This window comes from Silurus meridionalis, chromosome 4 (genome assembly GCF_014805685.1).
Source record: "Silurus meridionalis isolate SWU-2019-XX chromosome 4, ASM1480568v1, whole genome shotgun sequence".
Classification (NCBI taxonomy): Eukaryota; Metazoa; Chordata; class Actinopteri; order Siluriformes; family Siluridae; genus Silurus; species Silurus meridionalis.
Genome location: NC_060887.1, coordinates 37,361,182 through 37,383,938, shown reverse-complemented (window position 1 = coordinate 37,383,938; position 22,757 = coordinate 37,361,182). Strand labels below are relative to the sequence as shown.

Here is a 22,757-nt window from a genome sequence, read left to right as displayed (position 1 = left end):
TGCATCAAAAGGAAGTCTCGTTAAAAAAAACAACAACATCAAGAAAAACAGCTGCTTTTGTATTTCTGTGACAAATATGAGCACTAAAACTAATTCACCTCCCATCAGGGACTCACTACTGCTATTATAAAGCCATTAGGGCTGAAACATATAGCATGGGGACTTGTCATAGAGGTATTACTCATACACATACACACACACACACACACACACACACACACACACACACACACACACACACACACACACACACACACACATGTTGAAAAGCAGAAAGAGCTCACCATTTGAAATTTCTTTTTTTTTTGTTGCAATCATTGGTTCCATCAAAGCTGTAGATCATTTACTAAAGATTTCTTCATCCTCCATAAAGGTGCACAGACAGGCTTCAGGAGGTCTCATAGATCTGAAGCTCTCAAAAAGCAGAAAGTGACACGTGGACTGATTGATCGATGGTTCAGGGTTGAATCTGCCTTTAATGTTAAATACCACTGGAGGATAAAAGGTGGTGTGTTTTATTTTCAGCATTCTGGTGTTAAAAGAGCAGCAGAAAGCCAGTTGGTGCAGTTTGGTTCCACATGAACAGCCCGAAGATCCTTGAGGGGACTGTGGAGGGTTTAAATCAAGAGCTACGTATGAAGATGCACTCAAGAAAACATTTTATTTTACTATTGTTAATTTTACTAAACCCACCATGGTGCACAGTATATAAAGAATGCAAGTAACTATGAGGAAGTTTCCAGACTAACACTTTTTTATAAGAAGGTACTTTATTTATCTACATTTACACACTACCACCTTCAGAACAGTCCCCTCCTACAGCAATACACTGCTCCCAGTGTTCCTGACACTTCTGGAACGTGTCCTAGAAGTCTTCTTTTCGAAGCGTGTCAAGCATCTTCTGCAATAAATGCTGGATTTCCACAAAACGCCGACCTTTGAGCTGATCTTCAACTCTGGAAGAGAGCGAAGTCCACAGGAGCCAAATCTGGTGCGTAAGTGAGATCATTTGGATTGTTGGATTTGGCCTGGAATTAATACAAACAGGCTGCTACAATGGAATATGGCTGCAGTTGCCATGAACAGTTTTGCACTAAAGTCTCCATCCGTGAAAAGCTGACAACCTCTACAGTGATGAAACTGTAACGAATGGATGTTTGGTGTCACCCAGATCGGGATGAGTTCCCCTCAAGGTTTCTTCCTCACGACGTCTCAGGGAGTTACCACCATCACACCTGGCTTGTTTATTAATGATCAAATTATATTATAAAGTATTTATAGTGTTAAAATTTATACCTGGAACAATATCTATTGTATTAAGTGCTATACAAATCAAATTGAGTTATATATCAGGTTTCACACACACACACACACACACACACACACACACACACACACACACACACACACACACACAAAGAGCATTAGCAGTTTAAATTAATAGCATTATGATTATTATCCATTTTTCTTTTAGATGTAAGTGACCTCAGGCCTGCTTGAGCTCTAAATCCCAAAACAAAGAAATCTCACATTCTGCACACTTCTGCACTATAACACTGATATTGAATATCTCCAGCTCCCAGCACACACATTCTGTTTAATGGATTTTTTTGTTCTCGTACACACAAATCGTCCTATTTCGTCATTATGAATTTGGGCTGCGTGCAATTTGAGATCTCATTACAGATCTTGTAACGTTTCATCATCCCTCTGTTCCGTTCTCTAAGCCTTCTCAACCTTTACACTGAACACAATTAAAAAGCAATCTCCCGGTTTGATCAACGCAATCAAACGTTCTCTTCCTGGGATTGTTTTCACATCGGTACAACATCATGTTTGTAATATCTCAGTGATCATTTATATCAATTTTAACAAATTGGAATATTTATTTAGTTCTGTAATTTTGCTCATTTATTGTTACAGGATAATTCAAGCACCCATAAAATGGTACTAATCTTAAGAAGGAAGCTGCAGGAGATGGAATAAAACACCTTATAATCAGATATGGCTGGATAAATGAATGACTGGACAAATAAAGATCATTTATCGTTAATATTCTTTTTGTGTCCAGTCAGCAAATTAACTGCATATTATATTGTTCAGATGGATGGATGGATGGATGGATGGATGGATGGATGGATGGATGGATGGATGGATGGATGGATGGATGGATGGATGGATGGATGGATGGATGGATGGATGGATGGATGGATGGATGGATGGATGGATAGATAGATAGATAGATAGATAGATAGATAGATAGATAGATAGATAGATAGATAGATAGATAGATAAGAAATATTGGGTCCTGTAAACCAAAGAATAAAGTTGAAAGTTCCATGGTATTTATTGGAATGTTCAAAAAACTGCAGAAAGGCAAGCACAAAGATAATAAGAATCCAAAATCCAGAGAAGCAAAAGAAAATCCACAACCCAAATGTAATGGGAAAAATCTTCTACTAATCTTCAGGTATCAGGTCTTGAACAAAGATCTTCTCCTGGGGTAAAGCAGTTCCAAGGTGCAGGAAAGCACAAATAGAAATCTATAGGTAGGAAGGGAAATGCAAGGAATCTCTCAAAAATGCTAACCAAACATCTACACCAAAATCTCTACTAGAAAAAGAAAACAGCTACACGATTTAAAAAAAAGGCAAAAACATTCACTGGTAACTTGAAACAGGGCTAAAGACAAAATATCAGCGACCACACAAGGTCAACACCAAGCAAGGTAATGATACACAGGTAAAGACTATAGTTACTAATGAGGGAAACATGAAAAAATGGGAAAAAGAACAGGACAGGAAAGGTAAGGACAAGGACCAGGACACAGGCCAGGACAAGGACCAGGTCAAGGACTTGACTCTGGGACTAGGCCCAGCCATAGTGTTCAATCCTGGCGAGGGAGAGACTGCTCCTTGGGCAATGGTTTTCAGTAAGAGTGATAGATTGATTGACTGATTGATTGATTTTTATTACATTAATTAATTAATTTATTAGTATTTTGTTTGTGTTTTCCATGTCGTTCTTATTCTATAGTATTATTTCTCTTTATTTGTTTGTTTGTTTTATTAGTCTTTCCAAGCTTTGGCAATGCGAATATTAATATTAATATTTGTCATGCCAATAAAGCAACGAGAAAACAAGAGATTAACACAGAGCTGTGTGTGTGTGTGTGTGTGTGTGTGTGTGTGTGTGTGTGTGTGTGTGTGTGTATGTGTGTGTAAGCGAAAACTGAAGATTCAGTATTCAAGAGTTTATTGTCATATGTACAGAAAACAGTCTGTCACACTATACAATAAAATTGTTAATCAGTGAATCCTCCACCAGCCTGTGACATAAATCTTAAGGACATGAAGAAAAAAAACATAAAGGACCCACTCTTGACGTTATAATCAGAATCAGAATCAGAAATGTGCATGTATATATAAAGTTTGCAGTGTGCAATTTAGACATGGAAAACATGCATATGCAAAGTCCCACAGAGGTAAATCTGGTCTATTCTCATTTGTAAAGTGATGTATGTGTGTGTGCAAAGTTTTTAGAGATTCTCTATAGTCTATGAAACTATATAAAAAGACATATTTGAGTTATCCTGACACATGCCTCTAATTTCCTCCTTTCCAAACCCTCAATCCTTACAATTGGACTTAAATTGTATCTCAGAAGTACCCTCTGTTTTTCTCTATCAATCCTGCCCATGTGTTTTCATGTGTTTTCTGAGTCTACAAATTAGACTTCATGTAGCTATTTTTTAACTACAGTAATCCCCCACTTTACTGCGGTTCGAATCTGGCGCCCCCCGGTTTATCGTGGAATTACGCTTGTCACATAACTAATTAATTTGGCTGATTTTCTTCGCGGTTAGAACGATAGACCAAAACACTCATAGGGAATTTTTGTTATTGAGTTTTATGTTGAAATAATGAAATGTATTAATAGTAATATAATTATTAATTATAAAATGAAGGCATATGCTAATACAGTACAGTACTGTATAAATAAAATAGCATTTTTGGGGTGGTGTCTGTTTATCGCTTTTTTACGTTTATCATGGACGGTTTTGGAACGTAAACACAGCGATAAACTGGGGATTACTGTAAATCTTTCTTCTTGGATTTTTTTGATGCTGTGTGTTGTTTGAGTTCACTTTGGCTTTAGTGAAGGTTGTACTGTATTCTTTCCAGTTATTGATAAATAGATCTGAACGCCACCATTTCAATAGAGTTCTTAAATCTCAGTTCATGTCTTTTGAGACACATGCAAGATCCTTTTCTTTTTTTAATAAGAACAATCAGGACACTGAATGAGTGAAAGAAATTTCTGTGGAGTCCAAATGTGATATTTTTTTCTCTAACAGAAGAACTTGTGTAAGATGGAGATAAGGAGAGAAGATGTGATCAGACTGTCTCACCCCCACAGTCACACATGGAGGTGGAAGGTTAATAGTTTGGGGTTGTTTTGGAGCAGGGAAGGTTGGAGATGTATTCCAGAAAGTAAAAAGAATCCTGAACCAACATGGCCACCATTCCATACTTCACTACCATGCAATTCTGTATCGACTTCACTGTGCAACAAAAAAATGAGCCGAAGCAGACGTCCGAGATCTTTAAGTGGTTTTTGAGAGCAAACAGTCATCTGGAGTAATATCTATCATGAAATGACCTGCCCAGTCACCGCACCTAAATCCTATTGAACTGCTCTGGGATGAACTGATCACAAGAAAGAAATCTTCAACTAGTAAAAACAACTTTGGCTTTAGTTTTAGTGTTTGGAGAAAAGAACTGTCCGGATGCTGTTATGTGTAATGCAATTCTTTTCAATGAAAATCAAGTGGAACATCTGGATATTAATAGATTTGTTTGGTGAAAGTAAATCATCATACCTAACCCTACAATAAACAGTTTCCCCCAAAAGTTATCAAAAACTAGAAAAGACTATGGGTTTCCAAACTTCAAACAGGGACTGCATATTGAGACATTTCATTGGGTTTTAAAACTTGAAAATGTATTTATTGGGGTACCTATGCAGGACACTACGAAGGCAACATTGTAAAGGTGAACACAGGTGACCTTCAACATCAATATTTTTTTTAAATCAAGTCAAAAAAACTATCAGAAAAGGTTTTTTTTAGTAGAACAGCCCCTGTTGTCTGAAACGCTACGAGATAGAAACCACGATTGCAGCCGTTTGTCATCATTACTTAACAATTTCTTAAAATGAAATATGTTCCTCCGACATGCCCGTATCAGCCTCCAACTCCAAAGGGAATTTATATTTATGTGGACACGAACCTATGTAAAGCGTTTGTTCCTCAAGGAGAAAGACTGGCAGCAGAAAGACTTCATTCTCTGCATTAATGAATAGCAGATGCAGATTCATGAATAAAAAATGTGAAGTCATTTTTCATCTTCAGCCACATAATACAGGGATTTCTCTCCTCACACATCCTCTCTCTAAAGCTCCTGGAGACAGAGAAATTCATTTGAAATCATTCGTCAAAAGCCATGACACAAGGAGATCCTTGTGTAAATCCACTCCGTCATGTTTGTGTTTGTGATCCTCGGGGGGAATGTTGTGTTCAGGAAGGTTGTTGCGTGCTAATCAGATCGCCAACTACAGGCCAGAGGGTGACAATGAACATCACGGCGTTTAGTAATGAGGCACTCGAGTGTGATAACGCAAATCAGTGAATCGCAGAGGAGATGTTAGAGGAGAATGTAATCAAGCAGACCAGTGCAGCAGTGTGTGAAATAGATACATTTTGGTTATTATAAGGACTAGACCATGTTTCATTTTAGATCATAGATCAGATCTTTTTAACAGAGATACATACATACAGTTCATACATATGTATACACACACACACACACACACACACACACACACACACAATATATATTCATATGAATCATTCTGCTTATACCATGGACATTTGCCAGCACTGAAGCTGAATTAAAAAGAAAGCAAGGAGCTTTATCACATGTACTTTTAGAGTACAGAGAAATTCTTTCTTTGCAAATTCCAGCATTGTTATGAAGCTGAGGTCAAAGCGCAGGGTCGGCCATCATACAGTGCCCCTGGAGCACTGAGGGTTAAGGGCCTTTCCCAGGGGCTCTAAGAGTTGCAGCTTGATGGAACAGGGGCTTGAACCTGTGACCTTCTGATTAGTAACCCAGAGCCTTAACCACTGAGCTGTTACTGATGTTTGGAGTGCAGAACTGACTGGATAACTGGATTAAATCAATAAATAATGCTTCTTTTTCTTTTGCTTATCCGGAAAGTATTTACTGTACTATTCTAGTGCTATGTATTCACAATACTTTTTCAACATTTTTATGTTACAGCTTTATTCCAAAGTGAATTAAATTCATTATTTTCCACAAAATTCTACAAACAAAACCCCGTAATGACAACATGAAAGAAGTGTGTTTAAAATCTATGCAAAAACCTGCTCCAGAGCGCTCTGGACCTCAGACTGGGATGACAGTTCACCTTCCAACAGAACAACAACCCAAATCACACAGTCAAGATAACAAAGGAGTGGCTACAGGACGACTCTGTAAATGTCCTCGAGTGGCCCAGCCAGAGTTCAGACTAGAACCTGATTGAACATCTCTTTTAACCTGATGAAGACTGAGAGATTCTGCAAAGAAGAATGGGAGAAACTCCCAAAAATAGTTGTGTCAAGCTTGTAGCATCAAACTCAAAAACACTTGAGGTTGTAATTGGTGCCAAAGGAGCTTCAACAAAGTATTTAGCAAAGACTGTAAATACTTATGTACACAGATTTTGTTTTAATCTTCAAAGATTTCAAACACACTTTCATGTCGTCATTATGGAGTATTGTTTGTAGAATTTTGAGGAAAATAATGAAGTTTTGGAATAAAGGCTGTAACATAACAAAATGTGGCAAAAGTAAAGCTGCGTGAAAGCTGTAGAAATCAACTCCCAGTGCCATTCTCTCCTTATCCTTCTGCTTTTTCTTCTCCAGTGTGTTAAACTCATCCGGTGCTTCGACTTGTATAAAAATCCCTGAATTACACTGCACTCAGAAATCCTCCAGTGAGCTCAGTAAGGTCATTAGGAAATGTGTTTAATAGCAATATACGAAACTATATATTACTACACATATTGGTGTTTATAAGCAGCACATTCAGAACGCAGATCAAAATAACTGCAAACTACCTGCGTTCAACCCAATGATCTTCCAGCCAATCACGTTCCAGTATTTACTCATTGTAGGATATGTGGGATATACAGGTATTTCTGGGACTGTACATATGTTTCTGAATGTTTAATATAACTTTTTACATTTTTACTGTTTAAAGGTTATGTTGATATCTTTGTTTGCATTTTTTGTCAAACCCCCCAAAGAAATTCCACTCTGTGAACAATTAAAGGAACTAACTCACAGACTGCACTGTATCTACACATGGATTCCTCCACTGAACGATTTATTAACGACTGATAACGACGGATGAATGTAGATACATAGAGATTTTTCACAATTTATACTCTATAATGTACAAAATGTGGTTTCTGATAGTGAGTTTTAAAGACAAAAACAAGAAAAGATATCAGAATGATGTCCCCTGGAGCTTTGGGATCAATCACTTTGAGGCTTTAGGATAAAGTCGACGCCCTGCAGTGGTAATTGGGGCACAGAAGGAAGTGGATTCAGAGCTTCAGCCGTGATTCAGAAAGGAAGTGCAGGAAATGAATTCAGATACATTTTAGCTCCACAGGGCAGAATGAAATCTGAATGTGGGCTGCTTGTCAACCAGTAGGATACACCAAGTGTGTGTGTGTGTGTGTGTGTGTGTGTGTGTGTGTGTGTGTGTGCATAGAAGAAAAAGAGAACTGTGTAATAAAGTTCATACAAACACTTTAAACCCAGGTATTGTAATGGAGTCGATTACTGCCATTACGTAAGTGAAACAAAGTACAGATAAATATTTAAATGTGTATACAGCAATCAAATAAATAAGCTCCGAACAGTGTATATGTGCAGCAGTTGCTCATCTCTCTCTCTCACACACACACACACACACACACACACACACACACACACACACACACACACATACACACACACACACACACACACAAAACCCCAATTCCAAAACATATTTAATGTTTAAGCACAGGAAGTTATCCATTTTTTTTTACCCAGCCATTATGGATGCACAAGCCAGTGCACTCTTAGTGCCGGTCCCAAGCCCGGGTAAATGGGGAGGGTTGTGTTAGGAAGGGCATCCAGCGTAAAACATGTGCCAAATCAAATATGCGGATCACAAATGAGAATTTCATACCGGATCGGTCGAGGCCCGGGTTAACAACGACCACCACAGGTATCGTTAGCCGACAGGGTACCGGTGGAAATTGGGCTACTGTTGGCCGAAGGAGGAGAAGGAGAGGAGGGAGACGTCTACAGAGACGGCAGGGAAAAGAGAAGTGTAGGAGAAGTGGAGGTTCGAGTTGGTACTTTAAATGTCGGTACTATGACGGGGAAAGGGAGAGAAGTAGCTGATATGATGGAGAGGAGAAAGGTAGATATGCTGTGTGTTCAGGAGACCAAGTGGAAAGGGAGTAAGGCCAGGAACATTGGAGGTGGATTTAAACTGTTTTATCATGGTGTGGATGGAAAGAGAAATGGTGTAGGGGTGATTCTGAAGAAAGAGTACAGTAAGAGTGTAGTGGAGGTGAAGAGAGTTTCTGATAGGGTGATGATCGTGAAGGTGGAAGTTGAAGGATGATGATAAATGTCATCAGTGCCTATGCTCCACAAGTTGGCTGTGAGATGGAGGAGAAGGAAAGATTCTGGAGTGAATTAGATGAAGTGGTAGATGGTGTACCTAGGAAAGAACGATTGGTGATTGGGGCAGACTTTAATGGGCATGAAGGTGAAGGGAACAGAGGTGATGAGGAGGTGATGGGTAGGTATGGTTTTAAGGAGAGGAATGTGGAAGGGCAGATGGTGGTAGATTTTGCTAAAAGGATGGAAATGACAGTGGTGAACACTTATTTTAAGAAGAAGGAGGATCATAGGGTGACGTATAAGAGTGGAGGAAGGTGCACACAGGTGGACTATGTGCTATGCAGGAGATGCAACCTGAAGGAGATTGGAGACTGTAAGGTGTTGGCAGGGGACAGTGTAGCTAGACAGCATCGGATGGTGGTCTGTAGGATGGTTTTGGAGGTGAAGAAGAAGAGGAGGAGAGTGAGGACTGAAAGAAGAATAAGATGGTGGAAACTGAAGGAGGAAGAGTGTAGTGTGAGGTTCAGGGAAGAGGTCAGAGAGAGGCTCAGTGGTGTTAAGGAGGTGTTGGATGATTGGGCAACTACTGCAGGAGTGATGAGGAGGCAGCTAGAAAAGTACTTGGTGTGACATCTGGAAATAGAAAGGAAGACAAGGAGACGTGGTGGTGGAATGAGGAAGTGCAGGAGAGCATAAGGAGAAAGAGGTTGGCAAAACAGAAGTGGGATAGACAGAGTGATGAGAAAAGTAGGCAGGAGTACAAGGAGATGCGGCAGCAGGTGAAGAGAGATGTGGCGAAAGCCAAGGAAAAAGCATATGAGGAGCTGTAGGAGAGGTTGGACACTAAGGAAGGAGAAAAGGATTTGTACCGATTGGCCAGGCAGAGGGACCGAGCTGGAAAGGATGTACTGCAAGTTAGAGCAACAAAAGATGGAGAAGGAAATGTGTTGAATAGTGAGGAGAGTGTGTTGAGATAAGATAAGATAAACCTTTATTCGTCCCACACTGGGGAAATTTCTATGTTACAGCAGCAAGACAAGAAAGAAAAATAGATGCAAACATATATAAAAAGAATATACAAAAAATTTAAACAAAAATAAATATAAAATAAATAATAATAATAATAATAATAACAACAAAGAAATAAAAATAAATGCAAATATCTAAAAAATAATATACATATACTACAATACCAGTATATATACAGTACAATGTAACAATACAAATAGGAAAAAACTAAAGTACGCTTTTTAAGTCATGTTTTAAGGTGGTATTGCAGGTAGTATTGTTGAGAAGGTGGAGGGAGTATTTTGAGCAGCTGATGAATGAGGAAAATCAGAGAGAGAGAAGGTTGGATGATGTGGAGTTGGTGAAGCAGGATGTAGATAGGATTAGTAAGGAGGAAGTGAGAGCAGCGATTAAGAGGATGAAGAGTGGAAAGTCGGTTGGACCAGATGACATACCTGTAGAAGCGTGGAGATGTTTAGGAGAGATGGCAGTGGAGTTTTTGGCCAGATTGTTTAACAAGATTCTGGAAGGTGAGAGGATGCCTGAGGAATGGAGAAGGAGTGTGCTGGTACTGATCTTTAAGAATAAAGGAGATGTGCAGACCTGCAGTAACTACAGGGGAATTAAGTTGATCAGTCACACCATGAAGTTATGGGAAAGAGTAGTGGAAGCCAGGCTGAGAGAAGAGGTGACCATCTGTGAGCAACAGTATGGTTTCATGCCGAGGAAGAGCACCACAGATGCCTTATTTGCTTTGAGAATGTTGATGGAGAAGTATAGAGAAGGACAGAAGGAATTGCATTGTGTATTTGTGGATTTAGAGAAGGCCTACGACAGGGTGCCAGGAGAGGAGTTGTGGTATTGTATGAGGAAGTCAGGGGTGTCAGAGAAGTATGTGAGGGTGGTGCAGGACATGTATGAGGACAGTGTGACAGCAGTGAAGTGTGCAGTAGGTACGACAGACTGGTTTAGGGTGAAGGTTGGACTGCATCAAGGATCGGCCCTGAGCCCTTTCCTGTTTGCAGTGGTGATGGACAGGTTGACGGACGAGGTCAGACAGGAGTCTCCCTGGACTATGATGTTTGCAGATGATATTGTGATTCGTTGTGAGAGTAGGGAGCAGGTTGAGAAGAGCCTGGAGAGGTGGAGATATGCGCTGGAGAGAAGGGGAATGAAAGTCAGTAGGAGTAAGACAGAATACATGTGTGTGAATGAGAGGGATGGCAGTGGAGTGGTGCAGTTGCAGGGAGAAGAGCTGGAGGTGGAGGAATTCAGGTACCTGGGGTCAACAGTGCAAAGTAATGGAGAGTGTGTTAGAGAAGTAAAGAAAAGAGTGCAGGCAGGGTGGAGTGGGTGGAGAAGAGTGACAGGAGTGATTTGTGATAGAAGGGTATCTGCAAAAATGAAAGGGAAAGTTTATAGGACTGTGGTGAGACCTGAGATGTTGTATGGATTAGAGACAGTGGCATTGAGTAAAAGACAGGAGGTGGAGCTGGAGGTAGCAGAGCTGAAGATGTTGAGGTTTTCGTTGGGAGTGACGAGGATGGATAAGTGTCAGCCCGCTTGAGCACTTCAGGCATTACCGCCTCAATCACCGAGGAAACGCCCACTCCCAACCAGCTGCACGGATATGGCGTCTAATTTTCTGGCACTTATAAGGACGCCTGAATCCTCCAGACAGTGCCAGATTGTCTTTAGGCTTGCCCTGATCACTCTCCAGCGTATTCTCTGTTTTGTTTGTTCCTTTGTTTCTGACCTGTTCATTCTGTCCTCCGGTTTTCGGCTCGGTTCTGCTCGCGCTGAACGCGCTCCGGTTTCCGACTCGGCTCTGCTCTGCTCGCGCTGGACGCGCTCCGGTTTCCGACTCGGCTCTGTTCGCGCTGAACGCGCGTTTCGGTTTCCGGCTCGCGCTGAACGCGCTCCCGTTTCCGGCTCGGAATCCTCACCCTCCGCGCACATCGGCTCCCTGAATCGGCTCCCTGAATCGGCTCCCTGAATCGGCTCCCTGAATCGGCTCCCTGAATCGGCTCCCTGAATCGGCTTCCCGATTCAGCTCTGCACAGCCTTTCTTCTCTGCTTATTTTGCATCTGCCTTGGATCCTATAACCTGAACTCTCTGACAGATAAGATTAGAAATGAGTTTATTAGAGGGACAGTGCATGTAGGATGTTTTGGTGACAAGGTGAGGGAGGGGAGATTGAGATGGTTTGGACATGTGCAGAGGAGGGACATGAATTATATTGGTAGAAGAATGCTGAGGATGGAGCCACCAGGTAGGAGGAAAAGAGGAAGGCCAAGAAGGAGGTTCATGGATGTGGTGAGGGAAGACATGCAGGGAGTTGGTGTAAAAGAGGCAGATGTAGAGGACAGGGGGGTATGGAGACGGATGATCCGCTGTGGCGACCCCTAATGTGAGAAGCCGAAAGAAGAAGAAGAAGAAGATTCGTAGTTGTTTTGTGCCGAGTACAAAGGAACTCTGAGGTCCTGGGCTAGTGAGTCAGTTTGTTGCACTCACAATGCTGGAACAGGGTTCTACCACATTCAGTTGTGTGCCACCAATTGTATTGTAAATGTCTGTCAGCTGTTCAAACCCAAAATCCTCATGATCTGGAAGGTCTAGTGGTAAAAACGCAGGGAAAGTGCAGGTGTCTGATTATGGATATAAATGTTCTGAACTACACAAATAAACTGTGCCCATGTATCTGTGTATTATTTTAGTCGGTCATTATAAATAGCTTTTCTAAAATCAGCTCAGGTCATCTTGTTCCAAAGTGTAGATAAACAGACTTGGAATGTTCGAATGTTGTTTCTTTACGATGTTTATTAAACACTGATATGTTTTTGTATGAGATGAAGTTTATTCCTGTTTCATGCTCCAGTGATTGGCAGTTATATAAGAGGCCCCGCCCCTTTGAAAAGTCTGCACTGGGTGTTTGATTCACTAAAATACTTAAATGCACTAAAATTGGCACTTTGGCAAACATTTAAGATTCAAAATATCTTATTAGAATCACTGATTTAGATTTTAATAGATTTGTGTCCATTAATATATACACAGTAGTTTATTCTCTTCATTTCAATGCTTTTTTTCTTGGGTGTGCTGCCTTGTAGTGTCTGTTTCCATTAAAGTTTCCATCCAATCAGATTTTAGCCCTTAAAGAATCCTAAAAAGGAGGTAATTTTATGAGGTAAATATCACGGCTTCTCTAGGGATGATGTACAGTGCCCTCCACAATTATTGGCACCCCTGTTTAAGATGTGGTCGTGGACTTCTAAAAATTCTCCTTTTTTTTAAAACAACATAGAACCCAAATGCAAAAAAAGAGAAAAATCCAACCTTTCATTTAAGTACATAACTTTGGTGGTAAAAAAATCACACATTTAGAAAAGAAAAAAAAAACTTGAAATCATGTGTGCCACAATTATTGGCACCCCTAACAATTCCTCTGAAAAATAATTTTTTTTTTTTTTTTATATATTTTTCTGTAGTTGCTAAGGTTGGTCAGGGTATCTAGGGACTTTTAATTAGTAATTCATGATTTCCTGTTTCCCTGGAGTATAAATATGATGTGACACAGAGGCCTAATTCTCTTACCCATTTGTCAACATGGCAAAGACAAGAGAACACACCATTCAAGTAAGGCAGATGTGTGTCGACTTTCATAAGTCAGGCAATGGCTACAAGAAAATAGCCACTCGCCTTAACTTGCCGGTATCTACAGTCAGAGGAATCATTAAGAAGTTTAAAACAACTGGAACAGTGACAAACAAGGCTGGAAGAGGTCCCAAGTTTATCTTGCCACAACGCACAGTGAGGAGGATGGTAAGAGAAGTAAAAATTTCCCAAGCTCACCGTCACAGAATTGCATCAAAGAGTGGCATCTTGGGGTCACAGAGTCTCCAAAACAACCATCAGACGCTCTCTACATGCCAACAAGCTGTTTGGGAGGCATGCAAGGAAAAGCCTTTTCTCACTAACACTCACAAACGTAAACGCCTGGAGTTTGCTAAGCGGTACTGGGACTTCAACTGGGATCGTGTGCTTTGGTCAGATGAGACTAAGATTGAGCTTTTTGGCAACAAACACTCTAAGTGGGTCTGGCGTAAAACAAAAGATGAGTATGCCGAAAAGCACCTCATGCCCACCGTGAAGTATGGTGGAGGATCTGTGATGCTGTGGGCCTGTTTCTCTTCCAAAGGCCCTGGGAACCTTGTTAGGGTGCATGGCATTATGAACGCTTTGAAGTACCAGGATATTTTAAATAAAAACCTGATGGCCTCTGCCAGAAAGCTGAAGATGGGTCGTCATTGGGTCTTTCAGCAGGATAATGATCCAAAACATGTGGCAAAATCTACACAAAAGTGGTTCAGCAGTCACAAACTCAAGGTCCTCCATGGCCATCTCAGTCCCCAGACCTCAACCCAATCGAAAACCTGTGGGCGAGCTAAAGAGAAGAGTGCATAAGAGAGGACCCAGGACACTGGATGATCTAGAAAGAAGAATGGTCAAAAATCCCTCTCTCTGTGTTCTCCAATCTTGTGAAATGTTATAGGAGGAGATTAAGTGCTGTCTTGTTGGCAAAAGGAGGTTGTACAAAGTATTAACATCAGGGGTGCCAATAATTGTGGCACACATGATTTCAAGTTTTTTTTTTCTAAATGTGTGATTTTTTTACCACCAAAGTAATGTACTTAAATAAAAGGTTGGATTTTTCTCTTTTTTTGCATTTGGGTTCTATGTTGTTTTAAAAAAAAGGAGAATTTTTAGAGGTCCATGACCACATCTTAAACAGGGGTGCCAATAATTGTGGAGGGCACTGTAAATGTAGTGGAGGTGGACATTTTAAAGGCAGACTAACAGGTCTTTGAGGGTCAGAATTCTAGCTGATAGACAGGTGTTTAAATACTTATTTGCAGCTGTATCATACAAATAAATAGTTTAAAAATCATATATTGTGACTTCTGGATTTTTTTTTTTTAGATTATGTCTCTCACAGTGGACATGCACCTACGATGACAATTTCAGACCCCATATTATTTATCGATCGATCTATCTATCTATCTATCTATCTATCTATCTATCTATCTATCTATCTATCTATCTATCTTTTTAAAGCTGAAATATGTTATGAAAAATATTATTTAGCCAATCAGTATTGAGCATTCAACTGCACTGTTTTATAAAAGGTAAGTGATGAGATGTTTGTATTTTTCTCTTAAATTTGCACTTTAATGCTGTGATTGCGTAAGATGTTGCTTTTCACCACTTGAAGAGTAAAGAAGAATTAAAATTTAAAAAAGGTGTGTAAGAAAGGATTCCTATTCAGTTGTATTTCCATGCTTCACCACTAGAGGCAGACATACAGTTTACCAAGCAATGACAAGTTACCTGACATCACAGTGCACCTTTTCCATTAAGAGTATATAAGGCCAGAACACTGAGAAGCAGCATACATTCTGCATCACGCAACCTACCAAACAGCAGATAACAGAAGACAGCAAGAATCACCTCGTATACGATCAATTCTATACCCAGTAAAGTTGAATGTTCTGAATCCTGTACCGTGTTTTTACTGACACGCTGGGCCGAGTACAATCCCCTGATCAGCACCACCAGATAGTGAAAATCCTTATATGGTCCTTCGAACTTCTGCTCTCCTGCATCTATAACATAACTGAAGTGTTTCCTGACTGAAGCACAACGATCTCAGAGTGCTGCTGAACCGTGTTCCAGCTACAGCATGAAGACGGTGCTTTTGTTCTGTGAGTAAAATTGCTACTATTAATCACTATTTTAACTTACACTATATGATCTCATTAAACAGATGATTGGATTCTAAACTACTGCGTGTTTGTTGTTTTTGTTAGATCTTCTTGTGTGCTGTGGAGCGGCAGAAGGTTTCAGAGAGAAGTTGGTGAATTTGGGACAAACTGTGACTTTACAGTGTGAAGTGGCTGTAAAAGATGTGCTCTGGTTCCTGACGAAGCCGTCAGAACCTTCAATGTATATTTTACGCTCTATCTCAAGTAAAACTCTGGTGCCAGAATACAGTAACCGGAGCTTCAGAAAGATTTTCTCAGTGCAATACAACAGCAGTTTAGTTATACACCGTATCAGTACTAATGAATTAGGAGTGTATTATTGTATTCAATCTAAAGCACTTTCTAACATCAGCCCTGGAATCAGACTTTACACCCAGAATCATGCAGCTGGTGAGTTTATTTATTATACTTTATATAAGTTCAATGTCTAAATGTTTTTGGCCACATTTGGCAAGAACATTGTGTATAACAACTAAGGTTGTTAAAGTATTTCTTTAACAATGAAATGTAAATATTCTGTTATTTTTAGCTTCGGGTTTAGAGAATGGATTGACCCTTTTGCCGTTTCTCATTTTATCAGTAATAATAAACTGCACTCTGGTCATCACAGTTACAGGTGAGTTTATTTGCTATTTATTATAGTAATAAGCAGTAATGAAGTATAGTCCTGCACACCTGTAAAAAAATACAATCATTTAATGTAAACATCTCTAATAACTTCAGCTCCGTCTCTTGACTCTAATGAGATCACGTGCTGATTCTGTAAATGCTAAACTGATCTTTTTTTTTTTCATGACCTGCTTGTGATAAATGTATGTAGTTATAACAGTTACTGTCCGGACTAAACCATGTGTGTGTGCATAATATTTGCTCACACTAGTGTACAGTACAATGCAGTTTATATATTTAATAAAATAAATTCCTGTTAGACACGCCTAACTTCCTTAAACTGTCTTTCTATTGTCTGTGTGAATTTACTAGATTTAATCTTTATCTAAAAAAACTACAATAAATATAATTTTCATTAGAAGTTTTATATCAGTTATATATTTATGTTGAATCAGTATTATAATGCAGCGACCACTAAAAGAATTTCCGGTGGTCTTTAGGTTCATTCTGTATTTTTACACTTTAGTTTTTGCGTGCCGTCGCTGCCGAAGGCCTCTGAAAACCCGAGAGCAGCCTCCAGATCCAGTCGTCAAGAGACCGCACCGACCTCGTGGTAGGCTGCCTTCCTTTTCATTAGCGTTATATTTCAAACACTCTGATTTTCCTGATTATTGAGATGAAGTGATGAAGTAAAATGATTGAGAGATTGGAGACCTGTAGATGAAACACGGTGCCTTTTGCAGGGGAAAGTTCCATGTGTGAAAACTGCGTGGTGCAACGTGCGCTGTAGCAGACGTGTGTGTGTGTGTGTGTGTGTGTGTGAGAAAAAAAAACGTGTTAAAACTGGTGTTTTGAAAACCCCTCTGCTGTGAAATCACCTCATGCACCTGAAACACACATTATATCTTTATGTAATGACCTCAATTATTTAAGTGGGATGATCGTTAGTAATTAAGGTTCGTTCATGTAATGAATTGAGGCTTATTACATTCACACAATGAATGTAAAAGTTCTACTTTTCTAGTGGATAAAATGTGCAGTAATAATAATAATAATAATAATAATTCCAATACAAGTAATATGTACACATGATGCACATGAATCACTGTAGATCTTTTCAAGTATAGTTTAGTATTAAACTGCAATGTAAAGCAGTTGCATGTCTCAGGACGTTACTGAGGATATAAACATAATGGTTTAATCTATTTTTTTAAATGAGTTGTGGTGCATATAAAACACTGTGGTAACCTGTACAATAACAGCTCAGTTCTGTTCTTCAGCGCAGTGTGAAAAGCAGGGTTTTGTTAACAGGTGTGTGTTCAACATGTTGCCATCAACTACCATGCTTCATTTTCACACATTAAACCACTGCGTTTTTTTTTTTTCTGCACCACCACATTCTGCATCCTAAACCCATGAGTTAACAAGTTAAAAGTGTTTATTAATGTGATTAAAGATTAATTACGTCATTCTTTCAGAAGTTTGTCTTGCATAAAGGACGCGCCAAGACCAAGAACCTCAACAGCATGTACACTTTCCTGAACCTCCTGAACCAGTGAATCCCGAGAGATCAGAGTACTCCCTAAATAATCCCCAAGTGATCCCTGAATCCGGATCCCGGACTGACTCCACACAACATATGAACTTTATAAGCTTCATTTCTTCTGCAGTTACCGCTATGTAACGGACGATTCATGTAACGGAAGTAAATGTAAATAAATGTATTAAAAAATTTCAGACGATTTGATTCACAAGAACAAACTGATCGAATTAATCCAAATGCAACTAAATGTATTTTTTAAATATTGTTTTTACTCCTTACTATTACACCGGGGGTCGGCAACCCGCGGCTCTAGAGCCGCATGCGGCTCTTAAGCGCCGCCCTAGTGGCTCCCTGGAGCTTTTTCAAAAAAAAAAAATAATAATAATATAATATTATTTCAGTACGATATAAATTAATAAACATTCTTAACGTTTTTCAACGTTGTAAAAATGTGTATAATAAATATTTAATTTCAACATTTCTGTCAACGAAGATTTACGTCAAAAAAAAAAACTGCGAAACACGTTTCTGTCAGATCGCCGTGATGCTGAAAAACAAACAAACAAACCGGCGGGTGTGTCATGGGCCATGGATCCCAAGGGGAAAAAGAGAAAGATAGCTGAGGAGAACAGAGGATTCAACAGTTCTTGGACCGAATCATTTGCTTTCATTGCCAATGCGGAAGGATTGCCTGCATGTTTGCTTTGTAATGAGAAGTTGTCAAATAACAAAAAGAGTAATGTGGAAAGACATTTCCAGGGAAAGCATGCTACATTTGCAGCCAAGTACCCAGTTGGGAGTGAGAGAAAAAGTGCGATTGCATTACTTCTGGAAAAATTAGAGGAGCGCAAAGATAAATTTAAGAAGTGGATTGCATCTCCAAACTCCACTACTGCTGCTAGTTTTGTTGCAACCCGGGAGATAATAAAGCGTGGGAAATCGTTCACAGATGGTGACTACATGAAGGATTCATTCATTAAAATTTCAGAGCACCTATTTTCAGACTTCAAAAACAAAACCGAGATAATACAGAAAATTAAAGACATGCCTCTCTCCGCAAAGACAGTGAAGGAAAGGGCCAATAAAATGGCAGGCAACATCACCAATCAGCAAATCAAGGACATTAATTCAGCTCCAGCATACTCAATTGCCTGTGATGAGTCGTGTGATGTGATCGATATTGAACAGGCAGCGCTGTTATGCAGGTATGTTAACTCTGATGGGCCGCAAGAAGAAATGATCGAATTAATACCACTGAAAGGTCAAACACGCGGGGAAGACATATGTGAGGCTGTGCTGAAGTGTTTAAATGACAATGGAATAAACACCAACCACCTGATTTCAGTGGCTACAGATGGGGCACCAGTATGAGGGGATCACAAAGGGTTTGTGACTTTATTACAGAAAGCGTTGGATCGAAATCTGCTTGCATTTCACTGCATCTTGCACCAAGAAGCACTGTGTGCAAAAACATTCCCACCGGAGTGTATGGAGGTGATGAACCTTGTCATCGAGATGGTGAACAAGATAATTGCAAAAGCATTAAACCACCGTCAGTTCCGTGCATTGCTAGATGAAGTTGACAGCGAATATTCCGATCTCCTGCTACACAATAAGGTCCGATGGCTGTCCAGAGGTGAGGTTTTGCGTCGCTTTGTTGCTTGTTTAGAACATGTGAAAACATTCCTGAAAAGCAAAAACCTGAACTACCCGCAACTGGAAGATACCGAGTGGCTGGAAAAACTGCACTTTATGGTGGATATGACAAGTCACTTAAACATGCTGAATAAAAGTCTACAGGGGCGGGGAAACACTGCACTGCACATGCTGGAAGCTGTATTGTCATTCGAGCGCAAGCTGACTGTATTCGCCAGAGATGTACAGCGAGGCACGCTCTCTCACTTCCCCTCCCTGAGAGAGTTCAAAGAAGCCTATCACGATCACACACTCAACGGTGATTATTTACAAGGTGCGATCGTGGATATGCAAACTGAATTTGGGAGCAGATTCAGCGAGTTCCGAAAGGAAAAAATCACACTATCTTTCCCTGTCACTCCCGTGGAGATTGACCCGTCCTTGTTGAACACATTCCCAGGAGTAATTCAAGCTGACCTTGAAATGGAATTGGCCGATATAGCTGACAAAGATTTGTGGGTGTCCAAGTTCAAAAGTCTGACAGCCGAGCTTGAAGACGTCACTGGCCAGAAAGCTCAGCTTGCCCAAAGCCACGAATGGAGAAACTTGTGTTTCAAACATGGAATGCTCTTCCTGACAGTTATAGTAACATGAAGAAATATGCATTTGGAGTATTATCTATCTTTGGATCAACTTACCTGTGCGAGCAGATATTCTCAAACATGAACTACATAAAATCCAAATACCGCACCCGCCTTACAGATGAGAGCTTGCAGTCCTGCGTCAAGATTAAAGTTACATCTTACATGCCGGATGTTGAGAAGCTGTCCAGTGATGTCCGAAAACAGAAGTCACATTAAACGGGTAAGAACACAATCCAGGCACATATTTAGTAACAAAGTGGCTTTTTTATAAAGTGATTTCTGATTTTTGTCAGTATATATTTGGAATGACACATAGGGAAATTGTGTTTTGTTGCTCAGGTCCGAGGATGGCTGTGCATCAAAAGAGAAGAGGATGATGCTGCATTTTACCCTTGCACTGACTTACTTAGCATTTTCATAAAACTATAGAGAAGAGGACTATGCACAGAAATCGAACTGAATTATTTTTGTCACGGGCATGACTGAGCTGCTTTTATGTTTTACTGAGTTTTATACTGTTTTAATGCATGTTTTATGCATGGTTTAAATACGTTTCCAGTTAATTTCAAAAGGCTGCTGTTTTATTGCACTCTGTCTATTGGCCAGATAAGGGGGGAAAGAGAAGATAATTGTATTGTATTGTATTATTGAGGATTGAAGAGGACTGCATTTCATTTCCATGGGAGGTCTGAAATTAGGCTACAGGAGGCCTATGCACGTTGCACATTTTGTTGTATTTTCGAATCCTAAAGTAAAAATGACATCAAAAATCAGATTTCTTTATTGTATTTCTTTAATTTCATCAATGCAATGAAACATAATACATTAAAATTATAATGAAAGTTAAACTTAAAACACCATCGTACAGCAGAGTAGTCACGTGGTGCGTCATTCTCTCCAGGATGCGCTGCAGGGAAAATAAACATTTAATCATGAATGCTCACTATGTATTTGTAGCCTACTTATCATTTTGATACTAAGGGGGTAATATAGACGCTTACATTACCTTCATTATAAGGCTTATATAAGGCGTTTAATTTTTTGCGGCTCCAGACAGATTTTTTTTTTTTTTTTGTCAATATGGCTCTTTCAACATTTTGGGTTGCCGACCCCTGTTTTAGTGGGAAAAAATAGTAATAGTGTAATTTTGCTTTTGAAGTACAAACACAGAGTTGCAGATTTGTTGCTTAGAGAAAGTGCACATTTTCATCATTAACAGGATCATTCAGCTATAAAACTGATAAAATATCAAAAACGTTTTGCACGACTTCGCTTACATTCACCAGGACGTTTTTTCTGTTCGGCAAATTCTCATCAATGCTCAGTCAAGCCAACAGAGGGGATCAGCTTATTAAAACATTTTATTTTCTTTCTGATCAAAGATACAAAACAAACTAAATGACTCATTTTGATGAACGAGTTTCAAAGTCACTAAAATGATCCGATCTTCCCATCACTAGTGCTAACTTCTACATACCATGATAAACCCAGTAAGACATGCTCTGACCAAGTCTTCTAGATAGCACAATTTGGACCGTGCCATTTTTTTCTGCTTTCAACACGTCAACTTCAGAACTAAGTAACATTATTAGAAAACCGTCTGAAAACTAAAAACATGAAAAATAATTTCACCTTTTATACAGGAACATAATGTCATTATTGCATATTGGCAAATATTATCTACAATATCTCTGAGTTAGAACCCGGTGAAAGGGGAAATAGTTTCAGCTTTTCTCCATGGACATACAACATGCAAAACAAAGACACTGTGTCCAGGTTACACACTTCTCCATAGTGACAGAAGTTGCATTACTTCTCCATGGTGATCACACCACCAGTGAACTTCCTTGTGCTTTAACTTAAAAACAAAAAAAAAAACAAATAAAAACTCCTCCTTTAAGTCTGTTTTTATTAATCAGGTTTTTAATAAGAATTTTGATGTTTCTGTTTCTGCACAAATCGTCCAATTCACATTTAATTCAAATAAGTTTTTTTCCAGCTATTTATCTACACACAATAATCCATAACAACAATAGATACTTGTATAAAAGCAGTACAAACTGAGTTTGGATGAAAACCTGACAGGAAGAATGGGAGAAAAGAACTAATTCAGGTGTTTAGAGGCTGCAGAGAAACACCATGAAGTTGGTAAAATGCTTCTAAACAGTACAACATACCGGGGTGTGAAAACTTATGCTAATGAGTACAGAACTGTCCAAAAATATTTTTTGTATTATTTTGAATATTGTGTGCAGATAAATGGACAAAAATTCAGTACATTTTCAGTGAAATGTTCCAAGACCACAAATACCGTAATTTCCGGACTATAAAGCGCACCCAACAAATTTTACAAATATTTTTATTTTGAACATAAAAAAAAAAAGCCGCAGGTGTCTACACTGAAACTAATGAACTTTACACAGGGTATAATAAAAGACACTAAATGCAATATGTTGCGCTTCTATTAGGAGCATGGCGATATTTTGGGAATCGCATGTCACTGCATTCTCCGGTATTACGGCTTAAGAAAGGATTCCTATTCAGTTGTATTTCCATGCTTCACCACTAGAGGCAGACATACAGTTTACCAAGCAATGACAAGTTACCTGACATCACAGTGCACCTTTTCCATTAAGAGTATATAAGGCCAGAACACTGAGAAGCAGCATACATTCTGCATCACGCAACCTACCAAACAGCAGATAACAGAAGACAGCAAGAATCACCTCGTATACGA

At 39.4% G+C, this 22,757-nt stretch overlaps 1 protein-coding gene across 1 annotated transcript; it reads left to right on the top strand.

Moving 5' to 3' along the window:
• The first annotated feature begins 19,140 nt into the window (after positions 1–19,140).
• Positions 19,141–20,689, top strand: LOC124383974 (general transcription factor II-I repeat domain-containing protein 2A-like). Its single transcript, XM_046846394.1, has 2 exons — positions 19,141–20,240; positions 20,360–20,689. Exon 1 carries the CDS (start codon positions 19,230–19,232, stop codon positions 20,028–20,030), a length of 801 nt encoding a protein of 266 aa, XP_046702350.1. The 5' UTR covers positions 19,141–19,229; the 3' UTR covers positions 20,031–20,240; positions 20,360–20,689.
• Positions 20,690–22,757: the final 2,068 nt, after the last annotated feature.

Coding starts and splice junctions, on each gene's coding strand:
- LOC124383974 (XM_046846394.1), top strand. CDS start 19,230: ATGGAGGTGATGAACCTTGTCATCGAGATGGTGAACAAGATAATTGCA.